This window comes from Danio rerio, chromosome 15, assembly GCF_052040795.2.
Source record: "Danio rerio strain M-AB ecotype USA chromosome 15, GRCz13ab, whole genome shotgun sequence".
NCBI lineage: Eukaryota > Metazoa > Chordata > Actinopteri > Cypriniformes > Danionidae > Danio > Danio rerio.
The window spans coordinates 9,910,001-9,922,274 of record NC_141035.1 but is presented as its reverse complement, the minus strand read 5'-3'; the positions used below and the strand labels follow the sequence as shown (position 1 = coordinate 9,922,274).

Below are 12,274 nucleotides of genomic sequence, written 5' to 3'. Positions count from 1 at the left end.
TAACGTAAATCTGAAGTGGAAGTTGGGGGTGGGGAGGGTATCAATAATTCAGTATCGGTAAGGTTTGTCATCAACAAAGCAGACAACCTGATAGTTTGTGTACATAATAGAGACCATTTTGAGGAATGTAAACAAAAACAATGGCCCTTATGTATTTCCTGTTTTACATTTTTTTTATAGCTTCTGAGAATCCAAAAAGACACGCATATTGATAAATGTTTACGATAGATGTTTTAAAATTAAGTTATGATTGAATTGCTTCATGCTACAGTTATAAAATAGTTTGATAACAAGCAGGAAGTGTTCATAGGCCAATGACATGACCACATTAAAATGGTCTGAAATGTGCAACCTTATAATGTGCGCATAAGAGGAAGCTGCTGACAGTATGCGAGATTATGAAATCGTTTTGAATGTGCGGCTATGCTTTTTTTTCTGCTCTCATATTTGCATGTCACGATCATGTGCATTCTATGTACATTATAAATAAGGCCAGAATGCACATATGTTATTATATTCTGCAAGTCATCTGTCCCTATGTCTTATTGTTATTGTTTATTTAGCGCTGCAGCCTAGCACCTGAAATTTAATACCTGAAAGTTTAGATGATATTACAATTTTAGAAAAAAATTCGTAGAAATATATGGCGGCATATCAATGCCAATATTAATCGCGCGCAGCGGTGATGTTTGCGCGCGAGGAGAAGTGAACCGTGAGCAGATTACAGGTCTACACGCGAGAAAACTACAGCTCGCGAGTGCACAGGGGATCTTCACGCCATGCCTACAGCGCGCGCGCGCGATCAGTTCTCTCCGCTCGCTCACTGGTTCTTCTCTCTGCTCGCGCGAAACATTTCGGATTTTTGTCAGTCCTGGGGCGGGACTTGGTTTACTTGTTATCTCTAACGCTATTGGCTACTCTTCCTTTCCGGAAGTTAGCCGGGATTGGACGCAGGTTAAAAGATCACGCCGTTAAATATATATACAATTTGCAAGTCATAATCATAAGAAACTTTCTGAGAACTTTATGAGGATTCAATCTCGAGAAACAGTCAAATAATAATAATTAATCTTCTAAAATAATGACTTGCATTCTTGTAACATGACTTTCTGAACCCATTTGATTTGTCCCGTGCAGCACTTGTTGGTTTGTTGTATTTTACTTCATTACTAACCCATTATTAACCACAACAGCAGTGCTCATTATTACACTTGGGGATGATCTTTCTAGGAAATATTGTCTTCAGAAGAGTTTATTTGCTTTTTAGATCTTTTCCATACATCGTACGCACAGATGATGATGTGCGCGCGGGACTTGTTTTCTCGCGCTGGATCAGTTGAGCGCGCGCGTGAAGATCCCCTGTGCGCTCGCGAGCTGTAGTTTTCTCGCGTGTAGACCTGTAATCTGCTCACGGTTCACTTCTCCTCGCGCGCAAACATCACCGCTGCGCTCGATTAATATTGGCATTGATATGCCGCCATAGAAATAATAAAAACTATTAAAAAGCAGGAACTAAGCTAAAGGAAACGAAAATGATAAACTGGGTAAAAAGTTTATTAGGCAACTCAATTAATATTTTAAGCCCTTTAAACTATTTAATGGCTTGAAACATTTTGAATTATTGACCGACTAGTAGTTTATTTATCACAAGGAATAAAGAGTCGACTAAATTACAGGAGAAATTGTATTCTGTGGACACAAGAGAACTAACAGAGTTAGTTGCGCCATCTAGTGGCAATGTGTGGATCTGTCCTGACTTTGAGGGACGAAGTATAAAGCTATTAAATATTACTTGGGTGACTATTAAACTGCTAAACAATTAAACTGATAAACCAAAAAAAAAATAAAATACTATTAAATTTTGTGGCCAATATTCAATATTTATATAAAGAGTATTAATTATTATTGTTTATAGAATTTATATTATTATATTCCATTTAGTTTTTTACTTCCTGCTCTCCATCTGAATTTTGTGCATCACCAGAATTTACGAGATTGCAAGCAACCTATTTCAGCTTGGATTGTGTTTTTGAACACGTAACAATGTAATCCAGAGGTTTCAAAGAGATTGTTATTGAAAGGCAGGGCCACAAAATCTATATTTGACCTGACAGCAAACCAACAACCCGTAAATAAAACGGGAAAACGTTGGATCTTACAGAACATTTACCTTGAAGTGGGGAGAGAGTGGCCTTAAATCAATTATTTCAGCAATCCATTCTCCACCTCTTACCACTCATGTTGTGTCACAGTCAAACAGGACTCCAATCACACCATCGGCGTTGAGTTCGGCTCCAGGGTTGTCAATGTTGGTGGCAAAACAGTCAAACTGCAGATCTGGGACACGGCTGGACAGGAGCGCTTTAGGTACTCGCCTGTGATTGGTTGATTTGGAACTGCTCACTGTTAAAGGCGGACTGTGATTGGCGGAGGTTATTCACTGCTTGTGTGTGTTTCAGGTCAGTGACCCGCAGTTACTATCGTGGAGCAGCAGGAGCTCTTCTCGTGTATGACATCACAAGGTAAGGCTGACACCGCGGGTTACCCCACTACAAGCTGTGGAATGGTGAAAAAAATTATAATTAATTTTTTTTTTCTTATAGGACATAAACCAAAACTTGAACAGAAAGAACAGTATCCCCTATGTAAAATTTCAAAAACACATTTCATTTTTTTGGTATTATTATTAGATTTTAAATGGATACATATTAGTTTAGTTATCTAGTTCAGGGATTCCCAAACTTTTTTATTCCAGGACCCACCTTGGCAAGTTATTCAATCTCAAGACCCACCATAATATTTTAATATGGAAAAATGGGTTAAAAAATGTATCCATTCAAAGCAGTCAAAAATAAATGGTGTGTGGCTTTTTGGATTTTGCGATTTGATATGCACAAAATGAGGCTCGAAGTGCTTTTTGTGGGATGCTGGCTGTAACTGTGATCATTTTTTTGTTGAAAAAGATACTCTTCTTTTTTCAGAAGAGAATATGATCAATCTTTGATCAAGCCCCTTGATTATGATCAAGCCTCTTCACATCGCAGTAAACTCCACTGCTTGTGTATATTGTCATAAGAAACTAAACAGCTTTTTGATCGACTACTACAAGCTGGGAAAACGTCAGATAAATATGCCAATGCAATTAACATTATAGTTGAATTGATCTAATATTTACGACATTTGCTTGAGGAAGGAATGATGGGGGTAGTTACAGTATTATTACTGTTTTCCATAACATCTATGCCCTTCCATAACATTAGGTGACGTTAAAACTAACAGATAGCACTATTTAGCTATTTATTGATTAGCAATCTGTCAATGTTGGGATGTAAAAAAAAATATGGGACAACAAATAGCTTCAAATGATAGTATTCATAGCAAACATTAGAAAATATTGACAATAAAAGGTTTAGCCTATTAAAATCAAGGGCCTATCCAGAAATTAAATAAAGCTATAAAATCTGCTTCACTTTTAATTGTAATTGCATATTGATTAAAGTTACTATAGTTATTTAATGAAGAGCAGCAAATGAATCTCTCGTTGTGTTTTGTTTGATAACAGAGGTGTTAATCTAAGAATGCACAGATCTATAATGAAACATTCAACTACTTTAGTAACTGTTTGTGCTCATTTAAGAGAAAATTAAGCAAAAAAACGAAAAAAAGAAGCACTTTTCCGACGGTCTCTTACTGAGAGCTTCGCTCTGTGTGAGCTTTCTCGGCTAAACGCAGATTGCGAGGGCTCAAACAGAGCAGTGCTCGTAATGTTGAGCGAAAAAAGAAAAAGACAGCTGTGAAACATAACCAGCTTTGTCTTTTTGTAGGAAACACACTTCAGATATTTTTGGGGTAAGAGGTTTTTGAGTTATTGCCATCAATCGTACTGGTTTTGATTTACCGCAATGTAAATATAGCTGCAGCTGTGTGATGTTGCGCAACTCACCTTTGTTCACTGTGCGACCCACAGTTTAAAAGCCCCTGATCTAGTTAGTTCCTTCCTTTCCTTTTTATTTTTCATTTAAACATTTCTGGATTAAATGTGCATTAAACACAAAAATCAGCAATCTATATGTGTTTGTTACCTCAAATCACAATTATATCCATCAAATTTCCCAAAAAACACGATAAATTACCTAAAGATACTAATAAGTGTACCTAATGCCCCTTGGGGTGGCACTGAATAAATGTATAATCTGTATATCCTGCATTTTGCATTGTGACTAGCTGTAAAGCATGGGTTTTTAACCTTTTAGGACACACACCCTCCCCAAGTTTGTCTAATTTCACTCGCTTCTACCCATCAGCCCTCCCATGAGCCAAAATTATAATGCATATGCAAACATCATTTACATATAACTTGCTGTGTTTAAAGTGTGTATCAAAATTACAGTGAAACAATAGTATATAGCTTGCGTGATTCAGTGTGATGGCTAAGCCTGTTTCTGTGAGGACAACATGCTAATCCATGGTTGGATTCCTGACACAACACGATTAGGCATGGGCTGGTATGAGATTCTGATGGTATTATAATCTTAGATATAAATATCATGCTTTCACAGTATGACAGTCTTGCAATTACTGCTCTAAAATATATTCTTTTTAAATGTCTGGGTAAAAAAACAACAACTTTTTTTCCCTTTGTACACAATATATTTTAATTTGGGAAACATTTCAAATATTTCGGAATGGTAAACATGTCAGGCTAAATAATTCACATGAATTATTGACTTCTGTTATCTTCATTTGTTTAAAAAAACACAGATTTTGTTTTACAATTTAAAACAGCATATTTGTATACCTTTTTTTTTATGGTTTTCCTAAAAAAATAATAAAAGTAAATAAAAAAATCGTACTCCTACCTTAGGAATGGTATAGCAGAAAATTCAGACTGTTTTAAACCTTAACTTTTCCAATCTGTGGTATACCTTGAACATGGTTATCGTCCCATGCCTAGACACGACTAATCATAAATCATCTTCCACTGTCATTAAGCATGAGCCATAGCCTACTTGCTTTTGATGTACCTACATACTGAAAATGCTGCTTCGCAAAGCCAAGTTCACTATTAAGACAATACTCTGATTAAGAGTCTACCATGTAAACATCCATTTTTGCTTGCCCTAATACGACTAAAGTCATAATTGAACTAAACAGAAATGGAATTTAGACATTTGGAGTATGCATAATTAGAGGCATTATTGAAGTAAACACCGCAATCAAACCATTAGCGTCACGTCAGACTTTTCACCGCATTTTTGTTCCACACACACACGGCTGTCAGTAAAGGACAGCAAACAGACACACTGCAAAATGCGGAAGTTTTTTTCTGTCCATTCGGCGTGGGGTATTAAATTTCATTAAAACAACACTCTTCCACCAGTCTTTACCATACTCGCGTCCAATATCTCATGAATAAAATATTCATTTTTAAAAAGTGAAAGTGAAAGTGAAACTGTCGAACTGCAGTTAAAAGGAAAAACACTCAAAATAACATGAAACTCTACAAGAAACATGGTGATGCAACATTCAAATAGCACTTCATGTAAATGTGTCGATTATATAAATGTCTTATTCAGATTAAGGCAAATGACTAGATTACTGATGTGCATATAAACGTAGTCAGTAGTGTCAAAATTCAAAGTAAGTTAAAGATCCAGAAGGGCATCCTGCTGATTTGATTTAGAAGGGCACTTTTTTGTCAGACAGCTCACTGGTTTTACTTTCATTCACCATCATGAAAAAAAACCCAATCCATTTTATTTGTATATGTTTTACTGGAACTCATTAACTCTAAAGTTAATGAGTTAACTCTAAGGCTTGCCTCAAATTCTCGCACCTCCTTTAATAGGTGCTACTTTAGATGCTCCAAGTATGGCTGGTATGGTTATTGCTTAGTAACACATAAGGAACAAACTAGTGTAGCTGGCTATGGCTTTGCAGTGTCTCCTGTTTTCAAAATAAGACTCCCACATACATAGTAATTTAATAATAAACTTTGAACTTAAAAATCAGGGAGGAACAATCATTGTAAGCTGCTTGTAATGTCCAGATGATGTAGAACGTGACCTAAAGTACATGGAAATCTTGAGGACGTGCTAATGAATCCTTCGTAAGTCAGGGGACACCAATCTTGATCCTGGAGGGCCGGTGTCCCTGCAGGGTTTAACTCCAACTTGCCTCAACACACCTGTCTGGGTGTTTCAAGTATACCTAGTAAGACCTTGATTAGCTCGTTCAGGTGTGTTTGATTAGGGTTGGAGCTAAAATCTGCAGGACACCGGCCCTCTAGGAACAAGTTTGGTGACGACTGCACTAAGTCATGCAACAGTCTGCATTGTGTTCTAATTATCCTGCTTTTTACTGGGGTTGTACAATCGCTGAATTTACATAAGAACAAAGAGACAATGACATTTCTTTTTATTAATTTTTATTATTCAACTCTGCCCAGATTTCATTCATAGGGCACTTTTTAATGGTTTTCTTGTGCATTAATAGTCACATACACTAGTCTAGTATCAGTGTCCCCCCCCTATATTTAATTTATTCATTCGAAATATCCTAAATTCAATGACATTCCAGGATCTACCATACATTGTATGTTTTTTGACTGGGTTCCTCAATTCTGTCTGCCTTGTACACAATCAAAATCCTAAGCCCCTATGACTGCGCTGTAGAATTGGATCATCTCCAGGTTGTCATGCAGCTGTCATGGTAATAGAGACGAAGACAATGGAGAAATAAAGACTGACAGCGCTGTAATAAAATGTCATCTTCTGGCGACTGGCAATCAGGAGTCCATTAGACTGGTTGTGAGTCCATAGGGGGAAAGAACAACTAAAGATGAACACAGTGATGGATTGTGTGTGTTTGAGGGTCATCCTTCAGACCGGACACACTTTCACTGTTTTACACTCAAAACATAATTAACGCACTCACTTTCACCCATTGCTGTGGCCACAGGCCAGCGGGTAGCGTGGGTGACTCAAACAAAACAAGATTGCCTGAAAGCGTGACGAACACACACACACACACACACACACACACACTGAGGGAATGTGAAGGTCAGCATTATGAGTCATGTATTGTCTCACCGTTTCTCAGGTCGTCACAGACATTGACTTCTGAGAAAAGGTATACACAGTGAAGTACTGTAAATATTCAGTTATTCCCTCAAAGGCCGTTTCTCTGGGATTTATCATAAATGTTACAAATCAGGGTAAATATTGGCTTGAAAATTAGCAGCGCACTTGGGCTTAGTCAACATGATTAATAAAAAGTCAAGTTAGCTTGAAGTAAAAAAAGAAATAATAAAAAATGAAGGTTGATTTCCTGGAATCAGATAAGCTGTGCTGGTTATTAAATGTTTGTTTTCATATTTATTCAAATCTAACCTCTGAAAGCACTTTCGTTTTTCCTTATGTTATACAGTTGAAGTAAAAATTATTAGCCCCTTTTTTATTTATTTTTTCTATATTTCCCAAATTACATTTACATTTAGTTAAACAGAGCAAAGAAGTTTTCACAGTATGTCTGATAATATTTTTTCTTCTGATGAAAGTCTTATTTGTTTTATTTTGGCTAGATTAAAATCAGTTTTTATTTTGTTAAATCAATTTTAAGGTCAAAATTATTTACTCCTTTAAGCTTTATACAGTTGAAGTCAGAATTATTAGCCCCCTTTTGATTTTTTTAATTCTTTTTTTAAATATTTCCCAAATGGTATTTAAAAGAGCAAGGAAATTTTCACAGTATGTCTGATAATATTGTTTCTTCAGGAAAAAGTGTTATTTGTTTTATTTCGACTAGAATAAAAGCAGTTTTCAATTTTTTAAAAACTATTTTTGGGACAAAATTATTAGCGCCTTTAAGCTAACTTTTTTTTTTTTGATAGTGTACAGAACAAACCATCAATACAATAACTTGCCTAATTACCCTAACCTGCCTAGTTCACCTTATTAACCTAGTTTAACCTTTAAATGTCACTTTAAGCTGTATAGAAATGTCTTGAAAAATATCAAGTAAAGTATTATTTACTGTCAGCATGGCAAAGATAAAATAGATCAGTTATTAGAAATAGGTTTTTAAAACTATTATGCTTAGAAATGTGTTGAAACAATTTTCCCTCCATTAAACAGAAATTTGGGGAAAAAATAAACGGGTGATAATAATTCAGGGGGGCTAATAATTCTGACTTCAACTGTATTTTTTTGATAGTCTACAGAACAAACCATCGTTATACAATAACTTGCCTAATTACCCTAACCTGCCTAGTTAACCTAATTAACCTAGTTAAGCCTTTAAATGTCACCTTAAGGTCTATAGAAGTGTCTTGAAAAATATCTAGTCAAATATTATTTACTGTCATCATGGCAAAGATAAAATAAATCAGTTATTGGAAATGAGTTATTAAAACTGTTATGTTTAGAAATGTGTTGAAAACAATCTTCTCTCCATTAAACAGAAATTGGGGAAAATTTAAAAAGGGGGGCTAATAATGCTGACTTCAACTGTATATACTGTACAGGCTTTTGTTTAATAAAGTGTGTGTATTTTAATGAGAAAGTCGTAAATGGAGCAAAAACATCATCAATAAAAAGATTGCTGAATTTAACAAGGCCTGCCTGTTACCATTGACTAAAGACCGAGTCCACATTAATGACATTCTGCAGAGAACGGGGACAGGTGCTTGTCCACGTTTTGGAGAAAACATGATAGAATAACATGACCGATATTGCAGTTTGAGTGAAATCAAAAACTGCCTGTTCAAAACAGACCAAATACAATATCGATATACAATATACTAAAAAAACATCTTCAAACAGACCATATTCTTTCAGTGGTTCAATCTGAATACGAGAATACTTTTGTGCGCACATAAAAAAAGAACAAAAATGTTCGCTTTATTCAGTTTATTCACCTCAGTGTCAGTATATTGGCAAGGCAAGGCAAGGCAAGGCAAGTTTATTTATATAGCACATTTCATTCACAGTGGCAATTCAAAGTGCTTTACATAAACAGGAATAAAAAAGACAAGTTTAGGAAAATAAAATGCAGACAATAAAAATTATTAAAAACAGATAAAAACAAATTAAAATGAGTTAAAATAGGTTATAAAAGAATGAAAAAGAAAACGAAAAACATAATAGTGCGATCTGTCGGACGCAGCACAGTGCTCATTCAGTAAAGGCACAGCTAAACAGATGTGTTTTCAGTCTTGATTTGAATGTGCCTAATGTTGGAGCACATCTGATCATTTCTGGAAGCTGATTCCAGCAGCAAGGGGCGTAGTGGCTGAAGGCAGATTCACCCTGCTTAGACTGAACTCTTGGAACTTCTAGTTTATATGATCCTAAAGATCTGAGTGATCTGTTAGGTTTGTATTCAGTGAGCATATCTGTAATGTATTGAGGTCCTTGGCCATTTAGTGATTTATAGAGCAGTAATAATACTTTAAAATCTATTCTGAATGTAACTGGCAGCCAGTGTAAAGACCTGAGGACAGGTGTGATGTGCTCTGATTTTCTGCTTCTGGTCAGAATTCTGGCTGCAGCATTCTGGATGAGCTGCAAGTGTCTGACTGTCTTTTTGGGAAGGCCAGTGAGGAGTCCATTACAGTAATCCACCCTGCTGCTAATAAAAGCATGAACAAGTTTCTCTAAATCTTCACTAGAAACAAAGCATCTGATTCTTGCTATGTTTTTGAGATGATAGTATGCTGATTTACTGACTGCTTTGACATGACTGTTGAAACTCAGATCTGACTCCAGCGTCACACCAAGATTCTTGACCTTATTTTTTGTCGTTTGACCTTTAGAGCCAAGGTACGCATTCACCTTGAGAACCTCATCTCTGTTCCCAAGCGCAATGACTTCAGTTTTCTCTTTGTTTAACTGAAGAAAGTTTTGACACATCCAATTTTTAATTTCATCAATACATTGGCAGAGGGTGTCAATGGGGCTGTAGTCATTAGGCAGTAAGGCTAGGTAGATCTGAGTGTCATCAGCATAGCTGTGGTAGGAGATTTGATTCTTTCTCATTATTTGGCTCAGAGGGAGCATGTAAAGGTTGAACAGGAGAGGTGCCAGAATCGAGCCTTGTGGGACTCCACATGTCATGGGTGTCCACCTCGACCTATGATCACCTATACTGACATAGTAACCTCTCCCTTCAAGGTAAGATCTGAACCATTTGAGGACTGTCCCAGACAGCCCAACCCAGTTTTCCAGCCTATCCAGAAGTATGCTGTGATCGACAGTGTCAAATGCAGCACTGAGATCGAGCAATACCAACACTGTTATTTTACCTGAATCTGTGTTTAGACGTATACCATTGATTATCTTTATAAGAGCGCTCTCTGTACTGTGATGTGCTCTGAAACCAGATTGAAAATTGTCTAAACACCCCTTGAAGTTTAAGAACTTGTTAACCTGGTTAAAAACAACTTTTTCAATGATTTTGCCAATGAAAGGGAGATTTGAGATTGGCCTGTAATTGCTGAATAGGGTGTTATCCAGGTTGCTCTTCTTCAAGAGGGGTTTAACAACTGCAGTTTTAAGTGAGTTTGGAAAAATCCCTGAGAGAAGTGAATCATTTACCACTTTTAGAAGATCCATTTCTAAACAGGTAAACACCGTTTTGAAGAATGATGTGGGGAGCGTGTCAAGACTGCAGATTGATGTTTTTATAATTTGCACCATCTCTTCTAAGATTTTACCGTTAATTGCCATGAAATCAGACATAATGTCTGACTTCTCAAGTTGTGGTTGAGTTTGTTTGATATCGACACAACTTGGCTGATTGGATGAGCTGATTGCCTTTCTGATATTATTGATCTTATCAGTAAAGAAATTAGCAAATTCATTACATTTGCTTACAGAGAGTAGCTCACTGGGAATCCGACTGGGGGGGTTTGTGAGCCTCTCTACTGTTGCAAAGAGTGTGCGAGCATTATTTACATTGTTGTTTATAAGGTTTGAAAAGAAAGTCTGTCTAGCAGTTTTTATTTCCACATTAAACGCCTGAAGACTGTCTTTATAGATATTATAATGGACTACTAGTTTCGTCTTTCTCCACATACGCTCAGCTTTCCTGCATTGTCTTTTGTTCATTTGGACTGCTCTTGAGTTTCTCCAAGGGACTCTCTCTTTGCCGGTTCTCTTCCTAACTTTAACAGGAGCGATGTCATTTATTACATTTTCAATTTTAGAATTAAACAAATCAAGGAGAGAATCAACAGAGTCTGCAGATATACTTGGTGCTAGCGATATGGCCTTCATAAACTGCTCACTAGTGTTCTCATTTATGCATCTCTTTCTGACAGAGACAGATCTGTCTTTAATAGCTGGAGTGATCAATATATCAAAGAAAATACAGAAATGATCAGATAGTGCCACATCCTTAACAACAGTCGATGAAATGTGTAAACCCTTAGTTATAAGTAGATCAAGAGTGTGTCCACGATTGTGTGTGGGTCCTTGAACATGCTGAGTCAGATCAAAAGTGTTAAAAACAGTCATCAGTTCTTTTACAGCATTGATTTCTGGATTATCAATGTGAATATTAAAATCCCCAGCAATACTAAAATAATCATATTCAGATGTTACTATTGATAAAAGCTCTGTAAAATCCTCAATAAAAGCTGGAGAATATTTTGGAGGTCTGTAGATAATGATTAGTAAGATGCGTGGAGACCCTTTTAGTGCTATACTCAGATATTCAAAAGACAAATAGTCACCAAATGACACTTGTTTACATTCATACACATCCTTAAACAGGGCAGCGATGCCTCCACCTCTCCTATTAGCTCTGCAAACACTCAAAAAGTCAAAGTTTAAAGGAGCTGCTTCATTCAGAACTGCTGCGCTACAACTGTCATCTAGCCAAGTTTCATTTAAAAGCATAAAATCAAGGCAATTTGTGTTGATAAAATCATTGACTAAAAGTGACTTATTATTGAGTGATCTGATGTTTAGAAGTGCTAACTTAACAGTTTTAGTCGTTTTCACTACAGAAGTCTCAGATATACATTTAATAGACACCAGATTTGAATGATTTGCTATACGGTCTGAAAGAGTCTTTGGTTTTCTGTCACGTAATAAGACACATATCTGCGTAGAGAAAGCTACAGACACACTGGGTTCCTGCTTGTTCTGTAAACATCTGATAAAGACACTGTTACCTAAGCAGGCCCCCGAGACACATCAATGGCAGTTTTTAAGTTCACCAGCTAAAGATGAGGTGTTTTTTGGGACCTGGCGCTGTCGCAAAGACCTGA

General features: G+C 36.5%; 1 protein-coding gene across 2 annotated transcripts in view; it reads left to right on the top strand.

Moving 5' to 3' along the window:
- The window catches only part of rab4b (RAB4B, member RAS oncogene family), a 42,995-nt gene that overhangs the window by 19,441 nt on the left and 11,280 nt on the right, over positions 1-12,274 (top strand). For both annotated transcript variants that reach the window (XM_087282791.1, NM_001004002.1), the window contains 2 exon segments: positions 2,253-2,367; positions 2,460-2,522. In XM_087282791.1, coding sequence (XP_087138917.1) covers positions 2,253-2,367; positions 2,460-2,522 — 178 coding nt within the window.